Source organism: Mercenaria mercenaria, chromosome 11 (assembly GCF_021730395.1).
Source record: "Mercenaria mercenaria strain notata chromosome 11, MADL_Memer_1, whole genome shotgun sequence".
NCBI lineage: Eukaryota > Metazoa > Mollusca > Bivalvia > Venerida > Veneridae > Mercenaria > Mercenaria mercenaria.
The window spans coordinates 71343112-71369496 of NC_069371.1; the positions used below are offsets into that span (position 1 = coordinate 71343112).

General features: G+C 36.2%; 2 protein-coding genes across 6 annotated transcripts in view; one reads left to right on the forward strand and one right to left on the reverse strand.

Moving 5' to 3' along the window:
• LOC123533005 (inositol hexakisphosphate kinase 3-like) overlaps nt 1–26385 on the forward strand; it is a 374160-nt gene that overhangs the window by 293861 nt on the left and 53914 nt on the right. The window lies entirely within an intron of this gene.
• On the reverse strand, nt 7544–19520 carry LOC123532036 (uncharacterized). Of its 2 annotated transcripts, none has more exons than XM_053517692.1 (4): nt 19134–19520; nt 12751–12861; nt 9647–9688; nt 7544–7729 (listed from the first exon to the last, which is right to left on the reverse strand). In XM_053517692.1, exons 1-4 carry the CDS (start codon nt 19450–19452, stop codon nt 7563–7565), a joined length of 639 nt encoding a protein of 212 aa, XP_053373667.1. In that variant the 5' UTR covers nt 19453–19520; the 3' UTR covers nt 7544–7562. The 2 variants fall into 2 exon arrangements, with proteins under 2 accessions (XP_053373667.1, XP_053373666.1); XM_053517691.1 differs by having other exon boundaries at nt 9578–9688.

Here is a 26385-nt window from a genome sequence, read left to right on the forward strand (position 1 = left end):
AAAACTGTTAAATTAAATTAATTAAAAACATTTTAAAACATCTTGTACAAAAGTTTGTTCGGTATAATAAAACAAATACTATATGGCAGCGTATGTGACACTGGTATTGTCAACCTCGGAACAGAATGTCACCACGCGGCATTCGCCTCGGTTGACATTCTGCCCTCGGGTTGACAAATTCAATTTCACGCACGCTGCTGTATGATATTTATATACGAGTGTCGACATGTATCTCGACAGTATGGCATTATATTTTGAGCGCAAGACATCTTAGTTCAATCGCACAACATCCCATCATGAGAGCATGACATTTTAACTCCAGCACTCGACATATTAATTCGAACGCACGAAATCACGTCTCGATCACTTTACACCTTATATCTACTGAAAATGTATGATATATGCGTTATAGAAAGGCCTTGCCACCGAGGGATCACACTCGAATATGTTGATAGACAACCAATGGCAAACTGATTGATATGCAAGAAGTGTAAACTGCACCGATCTTGAAAACGCCTGTGCCTTTGCACAAATGAGACTTTAATCTGTCCATGAAGTATTCCTGTGTACCAGTGAAGCTGTGGAAAACGAATGATTTCCTGCCAAGTGATCATGGGTTCTAATTCTGTGTTGAAATTTTAGTAAATGTCATAAGGCGACTATCCAGCTGAAGATCATGTGTTGTCCTCATTGCACTATTTCAAATACCGAGCAGGGTGCCTTGATATTTTGCATATCTTTTGTTTCTTGGCATTACCTCCTAGTATCACATTATCATTCTACATTTCCAAATTGATCCCTTAGTCATCTACACTCACCCCACAAATCAATTTCTGTTTCCTTTAAAATTACTTCTTTATTATATTTTAGATTCCTGTATCATTATTAATAATAGCAAAATTATCATTATTCATTCATTCCTTTCCCCACCTTTACCCCATCCCTACCACACGCCTCAAATGCACGACATTACCATCCCGTATCATTTAAGTGGAAACTTTAACATCTCCCTGTCACAAACACTCTCCCTATTTCAAAATAATTTCACCTTTTTCTTGCGTGACCCTCTATCAAAACAGCCAACTATAAAGGCAAGGTGAGCAAGGTCCTCGTCTTTCAATATGTCCAAGGAAGTAAACTTTAGATGATTATACATGTTAAGACTGCTGTCTTCAGAAAGTATACATGTAATAGAATGTATAACTTCCATTGGGCTTAAAGCTAATACCACATTATTTTACTATTGAAGATCCAAGCCTATTACATAATTGATTATAAATACATGTCTTAGTTTTCAGTAGGCATTGTCGACATTAAAAGTTCATATTACGATATATATCTGTGTACAAATTCTTGCAACATTTAATGTCAAAAGTGCAACTTCTAGTGGCAGATGATTTTGTGGCAAAACGTTTGCTAACGGTGGATGCAACATTTAATTTCATTCTTGCGACGTTTAACTGTACTTAACTAATATTCTATTTAACCAGAGTTGTCACATATTTTCATATAAACATTTGTATAATACAGTCAAATAAGCTAAAATGAGCTGATTAATAACCTTGTCTACCTAATTTTAGATGATTACATATCATAATCGATGAATTTTTAAAAAAAATGTTATCAATTATTTATAAATATTTTATTGCATGTACATCTAAATCTTGATCTATAAATGAATAATAGAATTTAATTTGTTGACGTCATGACCGCGGGCAGTTGTAAAGCGCGTGAACATATAAATTTGTAAACAAATTGATGGGTCCTGTAAATCTCAGAGCTACCGGGTTACGAACTTTGCCTTTGTGAATGTTCTCAACCTTATATGATTTCGCATCATTTTAAATCATTTTACAAGTATCCCTTTCTTTTATTTTATGCTTGAAATAAAACCTGAAGAGGATGTAACGCAAGCAACTTACCCAACAAGTTCAGAGAAAGCGGACATCTGATCAAGGCAGGATCCAAGAACAACTTGAGACGCCATCCGGTTTTACAGTTAGAGCTACATCGTCTTCACCAGGTGAAAACAGTTTAGTAATCCTAGCTGTATATGGCAAGCCAATTGTCCAGTAATTACGTGAACCCCGGTTTACGGTCAGAAAGAAAATTTTCTTTAATTCATGCAAGGCTTATAAACGCGTGCAGTAATCTGAAATTTCATTTATTTTGCAGCCATCTGTCTCAGGACTCAATCTGTTCTTGTGGAGAAGATATTGAAGACGTTAAACATTTTCTATTCACTTGTACGAAATATACAAATCAAAGGATTAAACTTTTCCACGATCTAAGGCAATTTCATCCTTTAAATACACAACTTCTTTTAGTTGGTAATTCCGAATTGTCATATGAAGACAACTGTAAAATATTCTGCTCAGTCCAGCATTACATAAAATCAACCAAACGCTTTTGAGACTCACCATATTTAGCAGGCAATATTATTCAATTTATTTATATATAATTATATAAGTTTATTATTGACAAGACCCCAGTTCTTTCTTTTTTATGTTCTTTTTCCCCAAATGTAGTACATGTATGTTAATGCAATTGAATTGCATCTTTTTTGTACTCTTACATCTTTTTGTACACTGACTAGTTGTACTCTTACATCTTTTTGTACACTGACTAGTCAAAAATATGTTTGTCTGTATAAGTCAAATGTACTCGTTTCTCTTTTTTTAAGTTCTTTTTTCCTAAATGTAGTACATGTTAAAGCAAATTAATTGCATCATTTTTATTCTTACATCTATCTATATATTGCCACTAGTCACAAATGTGTTTGTTTATATAAGTACACATGTACTTGTACCGTATACATATTTCATTTTTCTTTCCTTTTTTTGTAGCTATGACATTGTAAATTTATTATTTACCACACATATACTTGATCAGTTGTCATTGTTGTAAATTAAATATTTAAATATTTGCATTAGGGAAGACCCGTTACTAATGTTGCGAGAACTTGTGGGTCGACCCTTTTGCCTATTATATGTACAATTGACGTAGATATCTGTTTATATATGTTTATATTGGCAATAAAATATGTTTAAACTAAACTACGGTCGAAAAACTAGGATTAACGATCGATAAACTAGGATTTTCGAACGTAAAACTGGGTTTTTTCAAATACTAACCTATATTTTCGAGCGGAAACATAAGATGCCGGGCGTAAACCAACGTTTACGCTCGTGAACCCAGGTTTACGTTCGATAAACTTTGTGCCATTCATCCAAGGTAAATCATTTGGTCTTACAGTTATTACTTTATTTGGAATTGTTTTCGATGCTGCAGAAGTAATGATATCTGAAATGACACCATTTCAGATATCATTACTTCTGCAGCATCGAAAACAATTCCAAATAAAGTAATAACTGTAAGACCAAATGATATACCTTGGATGAATGGTTCAATTAAAAAATTAATACGCAAACGCAACAGAATCCCTAAAATAGCGGAAACCTCCAATGATCCTATTACCTGGGCTAATTTTAGGAAAATAAGAAATGCGGTTACAAATCTAATAAGAAAATCGAAATCTGAATACGTATCAAAATTCATCGATAAAATGAACTCTGATAATACAACAGCTAAAGAATGGTTCAAATTGGCCAAACAGGTAACCAAAAAGGATAAATCAAAATTTATCTCGAACTTGGTAAGTGGCTATGCTCAAGCTTCAAGTGATGTAGACAAAGCAAAATTATTAAATCAATATTTCTGTTCTCAGTCAACCATAGACGATACAGGTCACGAGTTACCAAATATCCCGGTTAGCAGATGCTCACTTCACGACATATCTATATCAGTCTAAGACGTGACTGACAGTATAAAATTCAAGCGACCCCGGAAAGGCATGTTGTCCAGATTTTGTCAGTCCCGTCTTATTCGGGAGGGACCCAGTGTTCTTGCTAAACCCCTGTCCATCTACTTCAACAAGCTCCTTCAGCAATCTTTCGTACCATCTTCTTGGAAACTCATTAATGTCACGCAAATATTCAAGAAGTCCGACTTATCCAAACCGTCTTACTGTCGTCCTGTCTCGCTCTTAAGCTGCATAGGCAAACTTATGGAACGCTGTATCCACAAGCACATCTACAATTACATTGTCGCTAATAACCTCCTAACTCCGCATCAATCTGGTTTCATAAAAGGTGATTCAACGGTTAACCAGCTGACCTTCTTTTACAATGAAATATGTCAAGCACTGGATGAGGGCAAGGAAGTGCGAGCGGTGTTTTGTGATATATCAAAAGCCTTCGATAGAGTAGGCATCGGGGTCTTCTTCACAAACTTTCTTCTTTTGGAATCCACAGAAAGCTCCTAGAGTGGTTCTCGTCATACCTTTTGGGCCGTCGGCAACGAGTTGTTATTTCAAATATTTCTTCGTCCTGGCAAACATTTCCGCTGGCGTTCCTCGGGATTCAATTCTTGGACCACTTTTGTTTCTAATCTATATAAACGATATTGTAAATGATCTCCAGGCCAACATCCGGCTGTTTGCCGATGATACTACACTTTACATGACTGTTGATTCCCGGATGCATCCGCTGTTGTCCTAAATTCTGATCTTCGTCAAATAACAAACTGGTCAAGATCTTGGCTTGTGGATTTTAACCCCCAAAAAACTGAAACTGTTCTATTCTCTAGGAAGAGAGATTGTGCAAACCATCCCCCTCTAATCATAGAGGACGTCCCTATTTTTCTGTTAAAACTCACAAACATCTTGGTATTTCATTTTCCGAGGACGGTAAACGGAAGGAGCATATATCTTCGTCTGTAAATAAAGATTTTATATGGGACAATTGTTCTGTAGAATTAAAAAATGATATAGATGCTGTTCAAAACAAGGCGACCAAACTATGCAATATTCAAACGATGCTGTCTGAGCTTCGATGGGAGACCCTTCCAATAAGGCGTAAGAAAAACAGGCTCTTTCTATTCTACAAAATGAGAAACGGCCTTACTCCTCATTATCTCAGCAGTTTGATCCCTGAAAGCAACCAAAATCGATATCCTTTAAGGAGTTCCGATAACATACCTACGATACCATGTAGAACGCAACTTTATAACTCTTCCTTTTTGCCAGCAACTATTCGCGACTGGAATTCTCTCCCGTCTGATGTTCGAAATTGTAACACTCTTCACACCTTCAAAACCAAAATCACAAAATAACAAACAGTCTCCCGCCCTTTTTAACGTTGGAACATGTAAAAACCAGATATTACATATTCGTCTACGCCTCGGTTGCAGCTGTTTGAATTTTGATCTTTACAGGAAATACATTACCGACACCGCTCTCTGCAGATGCGGAGCCCTTGAGACTGTTTCTCATTTCTTGCTTCAATGTCCCCTTTACACCATGCATAGACAAGAAAACCTTGGCAATCTCCTATGTGCAAAAACAATTAGCAATATCCTTTATGGAGATGAGCACCTCACGTTCGATCAAAACAGTCAGGTGTTTCTAAAAATGCAAAGCTTTATATCTTCTTCTAAACGATTCGGTTAATGTATTCGTATTTGGACTGATGTCAAGAGCTGTGTGAGCCCCTCCTTTCTCTTCTATCGATTTTATTGTTTCAACTCAATTCTCACATTAAATTTTATTTGATAGTAGTAACGTGACATATGCACATGTTTAAAAGAGTCCGTATACTTAGGTTATTTGTCAAGACGCTTTACCCGAAATAACTTCCCAACTCTTGAAATATTATTCAAGCATAAATTGAATTACCCCGTTACAATGTTTATAAAACTGAAACGTTATGACGTCACTTCTGCTTTCGGATGTTAATTTCCCGCACTTTGTGTACATACACTACTACAAGAAAGAGTGCATTTCTATTTGCTTTATCTATTTTATTTTTAGTAAAATACGGTATGCAAAAAAAAAATCAGTCAGAATAAAAAGCTTATATGCATACATACGATATGCAAGAAAAATAACAATCGGCTAGCCTCGTTCCCGCCCAATGCGCAGGTGCCCTTGGGACGGATATTTCTATCCTATTCGTAAACACATGACAGATATTATGAATCATAGTATAAATAAATTCGACCAACGTCTCTATAGTAATAATATCTATCATTGAGCACTGTTTCTTATAGTAGAGTATGTACACAAATTAACGTCCGCAAGCAGAAATGACGTCATGACGTTTCAGTGACGGACAATAAAAAAAGTTCCACTTTAGTTTTATCGTTTGTAGCGTAACGCTATGTTCTTTCCGTAAAATAACGTATATCTAATCGAGAAATATACTATAAGGAACGGCAAGAAACTATCAAGATACTTGATTTTTTCGTATTTTACAAAACAATATATAATCAGTGCACGAATCGTTAGTTTCCATTAACAGCAAGAGAGGCATCTGACATGCGGTTGCTAGACGGGTTTTGCCGACATAGGTAAAATCACCGGAACGCAAGTCCGGTGTGCAAGAAATAAACGACGTCGACGTCAAAGCTTTGTTACACTAGTGTTTTTCAGAAATAATATATATTGTATCTAATTTTGTGATTTATCGCTGAATAAAATCATTGTTTGTATATATCATTTCGATTCTAAGTCGTCACCAAGGATTTTAAAGTACCTCCTTGACAACATCCATTCAATATTTGCCTGTCTTCTGTTGGTTTCTTTTCTAGTGCTCCGCTATGCTTTTTGACGCTATGACGTATAAACTGTGACGTCAGAAAATAAATTGTTTAAGAAATAATATATCCCAAACAGTGATTTGTCATTCAATAGAATCGTTATTTGGAGTTTAGATACAAAGGAATTATATCACGAGGGTGAAGCCCGAGTGAGATAATAATACGCATTTGAACGACAAACAATGATTTTATTGATGAGCAAATCACTCTTTGAGATATATTTTTTCGATCCTAACATGTTATCTTTTCCAGCGCGACTCCATGCCGTCTAACTTTATGATGTAAGAATTGTGACTTCATAAAAATGAATTGTTGAATTATAACACAGCCTTCTTTGTTTAATAGGAAAACAAATCGGTCGTGTTAGAATGTTTCATAACACACGGTTTTCAGCCTTCTTTGTTTAATAGGAACATGGGACGGGTCGTGTTAGAATATCAAATGTACGTGATGGCTTTATTTCACTTCTACGACGTAAAACATGTGATAGTTATAATTAAGTAAATTTATGTTGGTCATATTTACTTTGGCGATGTGATCCATGTTTGTAATATGGCTACAAAATCCCATGTTGTTGTAAATTAGTTGTAGAATTCCAGTAATGTCGAAAATTTGAAATGTTTTTACATGCAAAAACCTGACGTGCTGATGAACCCATTTAGCAATCGCCCATGGATCTGAGCACCATTTTTGAAATATCTGTGTTCCTCCAGTCTTGCGCTGGTCGCTTGAAGGTATGGAGTTCAATAATCCGTCGATATAGCGCCACATATATTTTTTGGACAAACTTTTTTGCACCTGGGTACTGACAGTTACATTTAAATTTTACCGAACGGACATTTTTGGCTGTCTCGGGCATGGTCTGGTTTAAGTTCCTCAAGATACATTGGCCGCACGCTATATTGTTAATGTTGTTGCTTTTGTTTCACCTTACTCATATGACCACGATGCTGCTCGTTTACAATCTCATTGCAGAAAGGCTTAAGTACATCAAGAACACATCTTAGTCCTAGCCAAGCAAAATACCATCTGCTGTATTCCTGCTGTACTTCCGTGGTACTGTAAGACGTGTCTAGAAATACAAAATATTGTCTACCTTTATTCATTGCGCAATAAGCGTTAGCAACTTTTAAAATTTGAAAAACTTTATTTAAGGCATAATGTCCCCCTTTTGTTTCTTTTTTCCCGCTTCGGTGTTCAAGCTGAACCAGAAGAATAAACTACATACCAAGTTAGGTTAACATATAGCAACTGGTTCTTGAAATAGAGAATAATAGGTTAGTGCCGTAGATCAGAAAGTTTATCTGGCGAGGTGGAGGAGGTTATCGGGTGAGCCGAAGGCGAACCTGATAACGTCCGGAGCCGAGCCAGATAAACTTTCTCCATCTAGGCACTAACCTATTATTCTATTTATCTTGTCATTAATTCATTTCCGAATTTTCCCAATTTTTTTTACAAAAAAAATTTGGGGCGACAACCGCTTTAATGACGTCATATTCGTAATGACGTCACTTATATAATGACTTGGGTTTCCGGGAAATCGCATAACTTCTTCGTTTTTGAATAAAAACTCATTATTTGACCACTCATTTCTTAGTTTGGACATTTCCAACACAATGATGAGGTTTCGTTGCAAAATTTCTTTGACAAACAATATCAATCATAAGGTCACATGATCAACTGATCGTATATCACTGGTCACATGATCAACTGACGGTATATCAAGAAAAATATACGGCACCCTGATATCGGGTCGAAAATACTGCAAGTGACAGGATAAAACAAGTAATGTGGTGAGTTTCTCCAGCAGCCCTAAATGGGTAAAGCAAGCCATTTGTCATGAACAAATTCAGGGGGCCCCTTACATGAATAATTTATGCCCAAAATTTTGAACATCCATCAAGTGGGTTTATGGAGAAGTTGTTCTTTTTTTTTTCTTTTCTAGCTGTGTCAGTCCCTAAGGGAGGCCAGGTTGAATCATACAAAAGAAATGAGAGAGGTCCATGACAGGATGCTACGGACCAATTCGGTGTAATTCTGACCCATAAGTTTCAAAATAAATTGGTCATAACATTTCTTAACGTTTCTTTTCCTCTTGCCCTTTTTTAATATTTTTTTTTTCTTTACCGGCTGTTCTTTAAATGCAGCAGTGTATAGAAATATGTATTCACCTACGCATGTTAAAAACGGCGATGTAAAATTTCGATTTCGGAAAGAGACATTAAAAGCTGCAAAAAAAAGTAATTTAGAGGTTTGTCGCTTTCGTACAGAAACGTGAATACCCTTTTTCTTTTTAAAAATTTTGGGACAATTCGTATATTCTCTGAAAAAAACAGTAAATGCATTTTTCAGCAATCATATTCAACTGGCCTGTTTACGACGCCTTAAGAAATAATTATTCCGTTGGATGAGGGGAGTTTTGTTTTGTGAAAAACTGATATTAAATCAAATTAAGATCCCATTTTTTCTGCTTTTCTTGAGCATTCATGACGTTTCTACGTATGAGGGTTTTATAGTAACACATCTTGTGAAATATGTAATAACCCGGTCGTAACAAAGGTGTAAAGTGCCCCCTTTTGATACAGTAACCTATAAACTCCTTATAATTATGCAACCCTCTAGCCTTGTTATCGAGATAGACATCAGAGAAACTATAGTAACTAGTCAGTCGTTCAAAAAAAAATAGCTGCGAAAAAGGTTTTGCTTGTCGGTAAAAAGAAAATTTAGTAATAACATAAAAACCGTACTGAAAGTCATTTTGAAAAAACAAATAAAAATTTTTGCCGTTCGAAATGCTGTTTAGGATACGGTTATAACTTTCAAAGAAACGCAAAACTGTCGACGATCATAAGCACATAGCTGGATACAGTAAAAAATTAAATACAGGGTGGCAAATATGAGACGTCCGTCTTAAGTTTTCCCGCAGAATGCTGATTTCTAGGTATACATGTACTGTCTCGCCTTTTCGTCCCTTGTGATTCATACTCACGTTTCGCTTGTTTTGATCCAAAAGGGGCTTGATCAGATACATCTGAAATAAAGGATAAATCTGAATTAATAGAGCATTTCAGAAAAGAAGAAAAGAAAAAAATGATACAGTATCTTGTTATAACCTCATGGATCTTACATTTTTTATCTTTCTCAACATACTTTTAGTACCTTTGGATCTTAACTTTTAGTAATAGTAAAATATCGACAACCGATTTATCAGCAGCAAGTTGTATATAAGAGCTACATCATTGAATTTCAAACATTTGTATATTGTAGCGATCAATAACCTGTTTACGGAACGGACAATACCACTAAGTATCGCTTTAAGGTAGTTCTGCACGTTTGATAAACCGGAAGTGATGGCGTAACGTCATTTATCCGGAAAACGTAGAAAAAAGCCTAGATTCGGCGTACGGAAATAAAAATCATTTTATTAATTAATGACAACCTGTGAGTAAATTTATTAAAATGACATTGTTACTATATTTCTAAAGTTAAAATATGATATTAAACATAATACACGTTAAATAATTCAAAATAATGTCACAAAATTATCATGGAATATTCGGTGCACTTAAATCACTTTACGCTGTTACGTTTAATTTTTCGTGTTCAGTTTGAAATAATTCATTTATGAAAATGAAGTAATTGATTTGGCGCTTAATCAAGTATTTCGTATTTCGATGTGCGATGAATCTGATGGTAATATATGTGGTCATAAATGAATTGTATGTTGAACATTTCTCTTCTATCAACTGTCGATTCTGAAGAACAAAATGCGTATCATTTAGACATATTGACGATGTTCCACAAGAGCTTTCACAGGAGACAGCGCGCTCGACTATTTTGATGCTGGATAGTGAAACTGGGCACATCTGAGGAAACTAGAGCTGTCACTGGAGTGTTTTATGACTCCAATTGTGGATGATGATATTGCACAATAGCCTGAGTCTATGTCAAAATATCAACTAAAGTAATAAGAGAGGTAAAGATAAATGTATCAAAACACTATATAAGTATATCCAAAGCAAAAGGAGCATATTCATTAATATTGGTGCCAGAGTTATGAACCTTGTATCAAATGGTGAGGGTGATGATATTGAATAACTATTTTAAGTTTGAATCAAATCCATTCAGTAATAACAGAGACAGAGTGAAATTGCATCAAAATTTATACCTAAAATTCTAAGTAAAAAGGGGAAATAATTCATAAAAATTTGGTCCGCGAGTTTTGCAGCTTATGTCATACGATAAGGGTAATGATGTTGAACAATTGTTTAAGTTTGAATCAGATCCATTTAGTAATAACAGAGATAGAGTGAAAGTGCATAAAACTTTAACCTGAAATTCTAAGTAAAAAGGGAATAAATCATGAACAGCGCTGTCACTAATGGTGACAAATGCCCCGCAGCACCTTGACTTTTTTACCTGGGGACCCCAAAGTCTAGGGGTGGTGTACTCAATAAGTACTATCACATGTGAATTTTGAAAATCCTGGGTGCAGTGGTTCGCGATAAAGTGCCTTCATGCAAAAAGTTAACGTTGGCCCCTGTGACCTCGACCTTGACCTGGGGACCCCAAAGTCAGTAGGGTGGTGTACTCAATAAGTTCTATCAGCATGTGAAATTTGAAGGTCCTGGTGCGTGGTTGCGAGTTGTGCCTTCAATGCAAAAAGATAACATGGCCACGTGACCCTTGACCTTTGACCTGGTGACCCCAATCCCGTAGGATAGTGTACTCAATAAGTACTATCAGCGGTGAAGTTTGAAGGCCTGGGTGCAGTGGGTTTGCGAGTAAAGTGCCTTCATGTAAAAAGTTAACGTTGACCTCTGTGACCTTGACCTTTGACCTGGTGACCCCAAAGTCATTAGGGGTGGGGTACTCAATAGTACTATCAGCATGTAAGTTTGAAGGTCCTGGGTGCAGTGGTTCGCGAGTAAAGTGCCTTCATGCAAAAAGTTAACGTTGGCCCCTGTGACTTTACCTTTGACCTGGGGACCCCAAAATCAGTTTTGGGGTGGTGTACTCATAAGTACTATCACGTGTGAAGTTGAAGGTCCTGGGGCAGTGGTTCGCGAGTAAAGTGCCTTCATGCAAAAGTTAACGTTGGTCCCAGTGACCTTGACCTTTAATCGGGGGTCCCCAAAATCAGTTGGGATGGTATTTCTCACTAAGTACTATCAGCATGTGAAGTTTGAAGGGCCCTTTGGGGCAGTGGTTTGCGAGTAAAGTCCTTCATGCAAAAAGTTAAAAAGTTTTGGGCCCCTGTGACCTTGACCTTTGACCTGGTGACCACCCCAAAGTCAGTAGGGGTGGTGTACTCAATAAGTACTATCAGCATGTGAAGTTTGAAGGTCCTGGGTGCAGTGGTTCGCGAGTAAAGTGCCTTCATGCAAAAAGTTAACGTTGTGACTAACGAACTAACTAACGGACGGACAGTTGAAAACTAATATGCCTCCTTTCGGGGGCATAAAAATTGTGCCAGAGTTATGCATCTTGTGTCATATGATGTGGGTGATGATGCTGAACAACTATTTTAAGTTTGAATCAAATCCATTCAGTAATAACAGAGGTAGATTGAAAGTGCACCAAAACTTTAAACTGAAACTCTAACTAAAAAGGGGGAATAATTCATGAAAACATGGTGCCAGAGTTATGCACCTTGTGTCATATGATGTGGTTGATGATGTAGAACAACCATTTTAAGTTTGAATCAAATCCATTCAGTAATAACAGAGATAGAGTGAAAGTGCATCAAAACTTTAACCTGAAAATCTAAGTGAAAAGGGGGAATAATTCATGAAATATTGGTGCCAGATTTATGGCCCTTATGTCAGATGATGTGGATGATGATGAGGAATAAGTATTTCAAGTTTGAATCAAATCCATCATGTAATTACAGAGATAAGGTGAAAAAAGAGAAAGTGTAAAAACTTTAACCAAGGTGGGAACGCGGAAAGACGCCGACGCCGGGGCGAGTAGGATAGCTCTCCTTATACTTCGTATAGTCGAGCTAATAAACGAGGGATTGACTTTTTATCATTTATATAATTTACATATAACCATTTTTAAAGGGATAGTATTGATTAATTTAACAATTACCTGAAGGTGGTCGTTTTCTAGTTCTTTCGTTTCGGTTTCTTTGTTGAGTCTGCTGATTAATATCATTAGTGCACTCAGCCACACTATTCGATTGTTTGGATCCAGCTTTGGCTAGAGGAAGAAATGGAATAAACAAACATTTCAAAAGTATTAGCTTCTGGAACCTCACTGAGACTATCAAAAATGTTGATGCAAAGGTATGTACCACAGGTAGCAGTAAGGTACCTAGGATACAGTATGGGTCCATGAGCCTTAGCATACAGAGCCCAACCACAGCATAACTTCGACTGGCCCCGGAAAATAAGTAAATCACGGAAGTTACGCACCACTTCCGTTTGCCCGCGCACATATTCGTTTAGACTAATAACCAAAACGTCAGTCATGTAAAATCAACTGACATGGAGATAAGAAAGGTTTGTTTTATTACTTTTTGTAAAAATCTTGAAGTTTTACATGTTTTCAACTATTCCTAAAATGCACAGTTACTAAAAATCCATTTTCATCACACATTTAAGGTAGTTCTGCACGTTTGGTTAGAAATTTTTTCAACAATGAAGAATTTGATTAAACTCTGATTTTTCAAAACTTCAGAATATACCTAGAAAATTCAGCAAATAAAAAGATAGGGTCGTGTGCTTGATTTTTTGCTAGAATGATTTTAAAAATATGGACCTCATGCAATATTTCGTAATGGTAGTCTAAGGGAAAACCATAACTTTCAAAACATTTTCGCGAACAGAAATTTTTCTACAATGTAGATTTTGATGAAACTTCTCACAGTGGTGAATAAAGACATGGTCTATAATTTGAAGAAATAAAATATATAGCTCCGTGTGCTAATTTTTAAGATATTTGACCAAGATAAAAGAGAACCGGACATTTCACGCTAATTTTGAATTATTTAACGTGTCATATTTTAATACCATATTTTGACTTTGGAGATATAGCAACAGTGCCATTGTAATAAATTTACTCATAGGATGCGATTAATTCATGAAAGGATTTTCATTTCTGTACGTCGAATTAAGGCTTTATTCTACGTTTTCCGGATAAATGACGTTACGCCATCACTTCCGGTTTATCAAACGTGCAGAACTACCTTAAGTGTGTGACTTTGTTTACTTGCGTCTGCTGAATTATGCTTATAATAGGGCCCAAAAGCTATGCCGTACCGTTTCTGAAATATACTGTTCACCATTAACGTCATGGCAGAATGAACCCACTAGCATTATATCTTGATTTTTTGCTAATTGGAATTTAATTGATTCATATAGCTATGCTTATAAACTCTATCTTCGCTTATTTTTCAAACAAGAGAAGGTACCAGGGGTCCGTACAGGTCTTATGATACAGAGAGTTTGACTCTGGTCTTTTGGGCAGTCAAGGAAAAGAGACGCAACTTTGTATCATGATATACCCAAATCAACACCGATTGACAGGCTACAAGGAAGAATTGATGTTGAATGTGTAATCACTGGGGCCCCAACATTGTTTTCACATGAGAAAGAAGTACTTTTAGCAAGAGATTTACAGACCATGGCTGAAGTGGGATACGGTTACAGCAAGCAAGAGACTATTAACTTGGCATCTGACTATGCTGTGAGTCTAGGTTAAAGAAACAGAAAAATCCTTTAACAGACAGATGGTTATACCACTTTATTCGGAGGTGGCCTGAACTGAACGTCAAGAAGCTAAGAAGTTTAGAGATGGCTAGAGCCAGAAGTGCTACAAGGGAGGCTATTGACAAGTACTTTGATGCTCTAAATAACATTTTGGTGAAGTAACATCTTATTGCAAAGACTCATTTAGTGTATAATGTTGATGAAGAGGGACTTACACCGATCATAAACCGCCAAAGATTGTATCTGGAAAACACCGCAAAGTGCAAGCTGTAAATCCAAATCAGTGACAGTAATAGGATGCGTGAATGTCATAGGACAATAAGTGCCACCTTACTCTGTTTTTCCAGTCAAAAAAACTAGGTCAGTAGGCCAGACCAAAGGAAAAGCTTTGAACACGTTAGGGGACACAGTTGTGCCACAATCTTTATGAAACTTGGTCATTTGAGGTCAAAAACTAGGTCACATGGTCAATTCGAAGGAAAGTATGTGGACATTCAAAAGGCAACAGTTGTGACTCAATCTATATGAATCTGATTGTCTTCATGACCTTTAGGTTAAATTCAAACTTACTCATTTGGAGTCAAATAAAGGTCAGTAGGCCAGGTAAACTCTGGTGAGCGATAAAGGTCCATCATGGCCCTCATGATTATATTTTCTCAAAAATATTTCTTAATAAATGGTTAGTCGTCTTTTGGGCAAGTGAATACTCTTTCAGAAAAATCTTATTGCAAACCGTTTTCATACAACAAGCGAGCAACGGCGCACAAAGCGGTAGTTTTTTCTCTATCCGAATAAATCCCACACATTTTATACATAGGAGTCTTCTCCCTAAAACGCATCAAGTACACCGTGTCAGTACAAAATAGCGTACGTTACAAGCGGTTAGAAAAGGCTAAATGCAAACTAACAAGACTAAAAGTAAGGTTCAATCCTATTTAGTTTCTTACCAGTTGCTATTTAATTTGAATTTGGTAAATAATTTTCGTCTACCATAGCTGCTTGTTTATAATCCGTTACAATTCGGATTTTATCGCTACGTTTCAAATCTGTACACTGTCTCGGCCAAAGTAAAACGTTCTTTACAATTGGCCGTCTTGTCATCGATACATCCATAATCATGGGAGGCGGAGGTAATATGCGAAAGCGAAAAAGTGAAATGGCGAATCTGTAAGTTACAAAGTAGGACTGGACCTGATTTTTGGTATTGTTAGTTTGCATTTAGCCTATTCTGAACGGTTATAACTGACACAGTGTACTTGGTGTGTTTAGGGGGATAGTTTTGGTGATAAAAATGTCTGAGATTTATTCGGATAAAAAAACTACCGTTTTTACGTCGTTGCTCTCTTATTAGACATTTACGGATTAAGTCTACGTGGACTGTGGACACCTAAGGCGATAGCTTTTTCAAGGGGACCGTCTCAACATAGTTTAATTATATTATGTACGATATGAAAGAGTTTATAACGGCAATAGGGTTTGAGTTATTATATCATCACTATGCGGTAGGTGATATAAATTTGGATGTGCCAGTTTTTAGCTCGACTTTTCGAAGAAAACGTAGAGCTATTGCATTCGCTCCGGCGTCGGCGTCTACACCAGGAAAAATAATCCCCATAACTTTGATTGAATTTTGATAGAATTATGCCACTTTTAACTTAGAATTTTTGGTTAAAGTTTGTGATAAAGTCAAATATCTCTGTTACTATCAAAGCTATTGACTTGAAACTTAAAATAGTTATTTACTATCGAAGTCTACACAAGGAAAAACAATCCCCATAACTCTGGTTTGAACTTTTACAAAATTATGCCCCTTTTTAATTAAGAATTTTCTGTTAATTTTTTTTGATCAAGTCAAAAATCTTTGTTACTATCAAAGCTATTGACTTGAATCTTAAAATACTAATTTACTATTTAAGTCTACACGCGTAGAAATAATCCCCATACTCTGATTTGAATTTTGTTAGAATTATGTCCCTTTTAACTTAGATTTTTTGGTTAAAGTTTTTGATAAAGGCAAATATCTCTGTTACTATCGAAGCTATTGACTTGAAACTTAAAATAGTTAATTACCATCAAAGGCTTTACCAGGAGAATCTATCCGCAAAACTCTGATTGAATTTTGATAGAATTATGCCCCCTTTTAACTTAGAATTTTTGGTTAAAGTTTTTGATAAAGTCAAATATCTCTGTTACTATCAAAGCTATTGACTTGAAACTTAAAATAGTTATTTACTATCGAAATCTACACCAAGAAAAGCAATCCCCATAACTCTGATTGGATTTTGACAGAATTATGCCCCTTTTTAATTAAATGTACTAAATTGAACAAATATGTATGTCATTACAGAATAACTGTAGAACATTCAATCGCAGAATTGAAGTGTTACAAGAGCGTAAGCTCTGTATGGAGGCACTCACGACAGCGACTTTCAAAAACCGTACATGTCTGTGCATCCCTTGTGTGTAGAAGAAAACATATCGGATTGATTGTATAAACTGAAAACTGTCAACAAGAAATGAATTTCATTTCATTCACGTTTATGCCATAATACAGTATAAATGGGAAGATTTTTTTATTTTGATTATTTTCCTATCTTCCATTCATTTATCTAGTAAAAAAGCTGTCCATCTCTTCGTCCATCCACTACTGACAAATTAAAACAATAAAGTAATACGAATACAAGTCTTTAACGCTAATACAGAACTAACAAGTGCTCCGCCAAGCGGGGCAATATACGCCCGAAGGATTATATCAGGGGATGGGAGCAAAATTTAAAGAACTTTACTGTTGAAGCACAAACGAAAAAGACAACAAAGGGAAGAAATTCCCGGAAAAATTCTAAGTCCACTAAAATCATTACCAGGTACAGATATGTCAAAATACACCTTAACTTTGCAGGTACCATCCATGTTGTACCACAGAAAAGTGGTATCGGTTTTTTCCCTACGACCAGTAATAAAAATGTAACAAAATAACCTATTTATAGTAACATAAAAGGGAAGTAATTCAATAAAAAAATGTAAGTGAACAAAAAATGGATATGCCAAATAAAACCAAGAGCACCGCAATGCAAAGCAACATAAACACAAAACAAAGTCATGTGACCTTTGACCTCTAAGTGTGACCTTGACCTTGAAGCGAGCCATGCGCTCTGCACGTCGTCTCAATGTGGTGAATATTTGTGCCAAGTTTCTTTAAAATCCTTCAAGCAGTTCAACAGTTACGCATCGCACTCGAAACAAAGTTATATGACCTTTGACCCCTTAGTGTGACCTTGACCTTGTATCTAGCCATCCAAAACATGCGCTCTGCACGTCGACTCGATGTGGTGGACATTTGTGCCTTTTTTTTTAAAAAATCCCTCATACAGATCAAGAGTTACAGAGCGGACACGAAACAAAGTCATATGACCTTGACCCCTAAGTGTGACCTTGACCTTAAAGCAAGCCACCTGATACAGGCGCTCTGCACGTCCTCTTGATGTGGATAACATTTGTGTCAAGTTTGTTTAAAATCCTTCAAGGAGCGGAGTCGACACGAAATTGTTAACGGACAGACGGACAGACAGACAAACGGACAGACAGACAGACAGACAGACAGATGAACACCTGTGGTATCCCAAAATACGTCCCTTCGGGCGTATAATAACAACAAAGGAATGGAGACGCAAGATATTACGTTTTCTACAGTTTTCACAATGTTTTACCTGCTGACCTACATTTGATCCCAACTGATCCAGTTTAGATTTTTTCATGTTGTACGACAACGACGATGGAATACGGATACATTGCGATCAGACTAGCTCATCTTTTCAACTTTGTCGCAGATGCGCAACTTATAATATTGAAGAACATTTCAGGAAAGTGTTATGACGCTAGATCAAATACTTTTTGCGATATGTATAACAAAACATTTCTCTGGCGAACAGACGGACGGACAGACAAATCCAAATATTATCCTGTGCAGTGACATATTAAGCCAGACCTTACCATCATTATAGGAATGTTTTCCTACCAAACATAAATTAAAATTATCATGTTGAGACGGTCCCCTTGAAAAATCTATCGTCTTAGGTGTTCACAGTCCACGTAGACTTAATCCGTAAATGTCTATTGTGCGTAGATGGACTGCAACTGGGCTTTGAAGTACTATTTTTACGAAATAGAATTCACTTGCCCCCCCCCCCCCCCCCCCCCCACACACACACACAAAAACGGCCAACATTTATAAAGAAATATGTTTTTCTAAAACAATTACAGATGTGGAAGCAATGCACATGTCAAAAATAGTTTTAGCAATTCCGTGCGTGATGGCTCACTCAGTCTTTTGATTATGAGAGAGAAGGCTAAGGCTGGAGTATACGAACAGTTCAATTTGAAATCATCTTTTGAAAGACAAAAGACGATTCCTGATTAATTGTAAAATAATTCTGACAATACAGTTACAACAAATATATCGCATAAATTGAATATTTTGATTAAACTGAGAGGTTAACAATTTAAAGCAAATAAAACTTTATCTTCATGTCGTTAAGCTGCAGAACATTACACATATGCACTTGTTCATTCACGTAGTAACGAACCAGATGTCATGCAACAGTATAACACCATATTTGTCATAGTGTTCCCTCACCAGTCAACTATTGTTTTAATGTTTAACAAATCGAGAATGTTAGAAAAAAAAACTAGATTTACAATAAAGCTGCGTAACTATTTAGTAGTATTAGTAATTCTTTTCAAAAGCAGCTAAATTGTATTTACCTCCTTCTCCATATTCCTTCCGAACCTTCATTATTTCTTTTTCAGCAGTCTCTATGTCGTGTGTCAGGTAATTGTTCCCGCTGTTAATACATATTTCTTTAAGAATTTTATAATTTCCAGGTCCAAGAAGTTTCTTTTTCTCCAGAGCTCTCAGTTTTCCTAAAGTCGTTTTGTGTTGCAATATAAGGCCAGGTTTAACGTATACACACATATGGGTGATGAAGTTCTCGTACTCTTTGTCTGTTTCTACCATTGTATCCGAAATGGAAGTCAGAAGGCTTGTGTGTATCTGTTGCACTTTCTGTTCCGCAGACATCATCCTATGGACTCTCGAAATTCAAAGGATACCAAATAGATCATTGGCTTCTGTATACAACAGCAATCTTGAAAACAAATACGTACTTGAAAAACAAAATGATTTGATTCGCAGTTGAAAGAAATTAATATTTCACTGCTTAAGTCATCTTTATTATACAACCTCCGAACACACAAGCTCTACTTATTTTCTGAGATAAGCTGAAAATGAGCCTGTGGTAGTTTTTCGGGTGGCGTTTTGACTGCAACTAACGACATTCATTTATAAAGAAAGCGAGAGCGACTTGCTTTTTACATTCTCGAACGATTTTAAGACCTTATATCAATAAAAGGGTTATGCAGTTCCCATAGAAACATTCATGCCTTAATTTATTGTCGGTCTATGTGCTGTTGAAAGTATTTATTTACTTTATAACGTTGCACATTACGCCATGAAACAGTCTGTGTCAGTGTAATCATGTATAAAGGATTTACTCCCTAGTTCCTCTCTTTTTAGAAGTATAGCAACGCAGACCAGAAGTGCAATTTCTGTTGTCTCAGAAACGACTGGAAAAGAAACTGGTTCTGTTGAAATGAAATGAGGCGTATTCACCAACAAAATTAAGAATGCATTAGCTCCATTCCCAGTTCTGCGCACGCCACATTCAAGTGTTCTATCTCACCTCTTATGTCAAGAATATGCATGGAAGTGTGATAATCGTTAACAAACAACATAATTATTTCACATTCTTTTACACAAATCGTTGCTATTTCTTTGAGATTTTTATATTTGTACCGGTTTTACTTCATCACTTTAAACGACTTGGAAATCAATTTGATGTCTAGGTGGAACTACATTTCCCGTTCATTGCAGTAAGACCTAGTATTGTTACAGAAAATATAAAAGAAAGTCACCATCTTTCTTGTTTAATTCTGAAAGTAGCGTCACCTCGTAGCATCACTGGCTCTTTTTTCAACGCACCCACAAAAAGGGGTTGAGCAGTTATTTATATATATTTAAACTCAATGTTGATAACAGAGTAAAGCAGTTGAGGCTTAGCAATATTCATAAAATCTTTTATAAGAAAGGTACATCATATCAACATGAAAATGTTTCACTTGTCTTCAAGACTCACTCATATATTAGACGAAACAGTAAATGCAATTTCTATGTGCCTCAAGTAGACGGTTATACTTCAAATTCAGGGCAATGAAAAAGTATCTTTGAAGAAAGAGGTGAAACAGCATCTCTTTCAATATAGAAATATGTTGAGAAAATTCAATGCAGATTTTATTTTGTTTTAGAACGATTTTTATTAAATGTGTACAGTATTATGGATCTATTCATACTATGTTTGTCGTTAATCATTATTCTTTTTTTTTCTGTGATAGGTCCAGCCTGTGATAGATAAGATACAAACTATATCATTGTGATACTTAGTATATAGCCACATTTCTTTACGTCTTTGACATTTGTCATCAAAGGACTCCATTGAAAATAAGTTGCAAAACTATATACAAAATATATATGTCTATAAACTAATTAATAAGCTCCATTCCTATAATGTAATAATATCTGTACCAATCATGTTATCTATGTGATCATTGAAGAAATGTGACCGATACACAACGGAAGATAAATTACCGCTTGTTTAATATCAATAGTACACATTTACTGAACTGCGTGTTTTAGGTATGAAATACGCGATTGAAATGGGTTAGTATATTTTCCCGTTCACGACCATGGTTCTTATAGAATACCTAGGGGTAGGGTATAACACGTACGGAGGCATTTTCTTTCTGATGTGGTGCCAGTGGGCGAAAGGACTATGAAATAGATTACACTACACATTTTGTAAATTATTAAAAACCCGCCCGCTTAGCTCAGTAGGTAAGAGCGTTGGTCTACGGATCGCGGGGTCGCGAGTTCGATCCTCGGGCGGGGCGTATGTTCTCCGTGACTATTTGATAAACGACATTGTGTCTGAAATCATTAGTCCTCCACCTCTGATCATTCATGTGGGGAAGTTGGCAGTTACTTGCGGAGAACAGGTTTGTATTGGTACAGAATCCGGGAAAACTGGTTAACTGCCCGCCGTTACATGACTGAAATACTGTTGAAAAACGGCGTTAAACCCAAAACAAACAAACAAAAAACTTCTACGTACTTGCCTGCAAACTATCAAACATTAACTAGAATTCCACACTATAGAATTCATAATTGTCTTGTTATTATTCAGATAGCACTCAGCTGTAAATATATTCCTCCACTATATTAAACTGGATGCTTAACAGTAAAACTGTATAAACAGCCGAAAATGAGTTTATTGCCAATTCAAAAATCTACTGAACGTTGACATTTTCGACAAATAAACAGTGACTGTAATATACCTTAAATGCATTATGCATATTTTATATCCATACACCGAATCCACAAATTCTGATATAAACTTCCCGGCTTTAAATGCCAAATTAATCATTCATAAGCTGAAATCAAATCTACAAGCTCTAACTTCGAACATGGAGAGAATTCTGCCGTTGTTGCTGGAAAGTATGCCTAGAAGAATTCATATTAAATGTATAGTGCATAGTAATATGTATATTTGTAGACGCAGTTACGTGTTCTTTTACATTTATAAGCAAACGCAGCTTATCAGCAACTATATGCGTTGAACTAACTCTGGAAAGTGTTTTTTAAGTATTATTACATGACACTTATACAAAATCTAAACGAATTAACAGTGATTATTGTACTTGAAAGATTTTTTGGCATCACTTTTATCTTTTGATTAAAACATCAATGTACCGGAACTTTAAACGGTAAATTCACTCCAGGAGAACTACGTTCCAACGTAAGTCAATTCTCATCGATATCATGTGACATACCTCAACGATGAAGCTACGGTGTCGCTTCGAATGACCTTGTTGATTCATATATTATGTGTAATTAAGCGTATATATTCTACGTTTCATAACTGAAAAGATGAGTTTGATGTGTGGAAGATATATTAGCTATTTGCAGCATTTTGCAAGATACAATGAACTAGTTACAAATACACATATGTAAGCTACATAAATGTTGCAAGGCCGCAACGATAACAGAGATTATGTGACAACGTCTCACATACAGTGTTGCAAAGTCTCAGTATCATAATTACCATTTGAACTTGTAGAAAATTATTATGTACATCTTATCTTTACGTCGAGAACATTTCTTTGACATTTTCATAAATGACTGGATGACGTCTGGGCAAGATACAACAATTTAATCAGTATGACAAATGTATTTGTCGTTATAATAATACACATTATAGTATTACGCAGGGTGGAGTAAAATTCTTTGAAATGGATTAATAAAATCATGTACAATTTCAGCATGAAAATTAAAATGTAAGGTTAATGCTCTTCAATAGAAATAAGTATCTTTCATTTATATCAAATTCCATGGAATCTTGTAAGCATTGTTGATGGCTCCTACACAAAAGTGGTGCTCAGCCGAACCATTACTCTTACAGTCAGTTTTGAAAAAGTGTATACATGTTATGCAATGTAATGTTTACATTTTACGTTAAAAGCGGATAGAGAACCTGTAAGGTTTTAATAATTGGAAGAAAATAACAATTATATTATTCTAAACTTTACAGCATGTCTTTCTTTCTCGTCCTTTTTAAACACGCGCATTTCCTGAAAATTTCATTGCTAGTATTTTGCGTTGTTTTCATCTCCCAATTTCCTTATTAAGTTCTCGAAACTTGTGCATTTACTAAGATAATCCAAACTTATGCAGCATATTGCATCACCCTTTTACTTTTCTTTTTCAAACATAATTCATAAAAGTCGTGCAGTGACTCGAATCTCCTTTACTTTGTCGTTTTACTGAAACGCCTTTTTCCTTTAATTTGCCTTTTCATCTATGTACTTGAACTTTAGCTTTGGATGTGGGATTTTCATGTAAGAAATCCATCCAGTACGCTTGCAAACGGTCGTTTGCTCTACCAAGATGCCCGTCCGTATATGAAATAATGTTCGGAGGGGCACCTTGCGCATTCCGTCACCACGAACCTTAAAATCTTTAATTGAGCCGCGCCATGAGAAAACAAACATAGTGCATTTGCGACCAGCATAGATCCAGACCAGCCTGCGTATCCGCGCAGTCTGGTCAGGATCCATGCTGTTCACTAACGGTTTCTCTAATTGTAATAGGCTTTAAAAGCGAACAGCATGGATCCTGACCAGACTGCGCGGATGCGCAGGCTGGTCTGGATCCATGCTGGTCGCAAACCCACTATGTTGATTTTCTCATGGCACGGCTCAATTATCTCGGAGAGACGTAGAACGCTTCATTAATGTTACAAAATAGCTTATACATTCACACTTATTAGATAGTACGTACATGTGTACGCCGGTAATCAATTCTGTATAGATAATCAGGATCGTAAAGCATTACTTCAAGAACTTTCCACATAAATTAGCTATTTCGTAACAAATGTTTTCGGCACCATGTGCAGGCGTATTGCTCATTTTGTCCGCATATAATAATTATTATTACGTCGTGCAAATGTATTAGGAACCTGAGACGTCATAACTCGTAACAATACAAGGCGCAAGTGCCCTCAGCAAGGATATTTCTGTCGAGTTCGTTAACACATAACTGATCTTTTTCTTGCACATCGTATAAAAATAAGCGTTTCATTCTGACAGATCATTTTTGTTGCATACCGTATTTCACAAATAACAACAGAAATTTAAAAGCAATTAGAAATACAATGTACTTCATTTGCAGTACTCATTCTTATGGCAGAGCATGCACCCACAGCGCGGGAAATGAACGTCCGTAAGCCGAAGTGACGTCATTACATTCAAGTGAAGCACAATAACAAAGTTCCACTTTAGTTTTATCGTTTAAAGCGTAACGGTATGTCCTTTCCGTAAAATAACGTATTTCAGACCGACAAAATACTACATATAAATAGGACGAAGAGTAGGTCTCAAAGTACCTGATATTGTCTAAGTTCACATATACAATACCATATAATATCAAAGCAGCGCAAGTTATCATAACCAGAACGAGAGCCATCGCATGGGGATGCCAGATGGGTTTTGCAGGCATGGGTAAAGTCGACGGAAACGCCAGTCCGTTGTAGACTCTACAAGAAATATTTTTCCTTATTACATATCTACAATCATTTCGATTGAGTTTCAATGGACTGTGATCGTGCAATATTTTTCCTGATTATATACGTTACTATAAATAGTAACAAAAAGCCATTTAAAACGGTCGCTACGGATTCTGTTTATGTATCCATAATGGCGCAGTGCGCCTCTGGCGCCATAACCATAACGGCCCCGGGTAACCAGAACGTCAGCGCGTTCTGATGTTGACGTCATGAAACAACATTATTATGGCGATTGAAAGAGCGCTGAATCAGATCGATTGTCAAATATTGATGGCATTGTTGATAAAAAGCAATACAAATAATTCTTTTACGTGTTTGGAAAATATATAAAATGAAAATAGAATCTACCAAGATAAATATGAAGTGAACGTATATGATAAAAAAGTCAATAAACGGCTGGCCAATAAGTCAAAAGTCAATAAGCCTTCTAGCCGCAATGGCGCGCCAAGTTTCATAATGGTCCTCGGAATAAAGCCCTCGGGCGATTATAACAATGGCAAGAAAGCACAACCCAGTCGTATATTAACTTCGAAGTAATTCGTCATGAAAGGATTTTTTTTCAACCCTAAATTATGCTTTATGTAAGAAAGTACAACTATCAAGGCATTTGATTTTATACAACATATAGCCTCTTATCCAAATAGTATAGAAACTGAAAAACTCCATTAAATGCTTGAACAAATGAATAATACACTTTAAATTTTTCTTACAAGATTATAGGTACACGGGTAATAAACAGGTAAATAGATGGGATAAAGGTGTCTTTGAGTGAAAATGGCCCTAAAAGAAAATAATAGCCCTCGGGCTATTATCACCTTGGCAGGGCCATTATTACTTAAATGCACCGCTCTCTCATTTTTGAAACTGTACATATTGCGGACAACGCTTTCATATCAGAGAGAAATGTTTTCTAAACGTTTAAGTGGAAATAATCGCGTGATGTCCATGACGTCCACGCGCACGTTGCGGCATCTATTTGACGGTTCAACTTGCGGAAAATATGAATGCGCGTCAGCTTGATTTGTTTATTAGATTTTCGGAGAAATTCTTCTCGTACTTTTTCCTGTTTTTCGTAGCAGAAAGAAAATTTAGACATAAAGCAATTACTTGATAGTAGGTATGTAATAAAAACGTTATCAATTTTGTATGTGGATATATGCACTCGTTCTTTCGCGGATAATATTGCGCTCCTAAAGTCGCGCAATATTACTGCTGCAGAACAAGTGCATTATATCCAAAAACAATGTCAATAGCTTATAAATATTGACGTTTCAGTTTTATTTCGAGTGCGTGTCGTCAACTGTGACGTCATTTTCATGGATGTCGTCACGTTTTTAAGTTCTTTAACTAGGACATTTTCAGTTCCACTTGGGCTAAAGAACAATTTTTTCATTGATATAATGAATTATACACATGTAGTAATTATAAAAAGATTTTTAGATTTGCATCGATAAATAAGCATTCATTCTTCATAAATAAAATCTGGAAAGTAGATCCCTCGGAAGCACCGAGAACAAGGCAAACAGTGAAAATTGCAGACTCGGTTTGATTGAAGTCGCGCAATATTTCTATATTTCCGCTGCAGAACGCGTGCATATACCTAGATACAAATCTAATAACCTACGATTACATGCTTATTTCAGGTTTCTTAGTTGCACCCTGTGCTTCAAAAGAATCTTTTTACACACTTAATAATAATTAAGGTGTGCGCATGCAATAGTATAAGTCAACTCCGCGCCACCTCATATATATTGCTAGTAAGATATCTTGGAGAAACCGTC

Coding starts and splice junctions, on each gene's coding strand:
- LOC123532036 (XM_053517691.1), bottom strand. CDS start 19,452: ATGATGTCTGCGGAACAGAAAGTGCAACAGATACACACAAGCCTTCTG. Junction 12,862..19,133: donor GAAGGAATATGGAGAAGGAG/GTAAATACAATT, acceptor TTCTTCCTCTAG/CCAAAGCTGGATCCAAACAA. Junction 9,689..12,750: donor TAGAAAACGACCACCTTCAG/GTAATTGTTAAA, acceptor CCTTTATTTCAG/ATGTATCTGATCAAGCCCCT.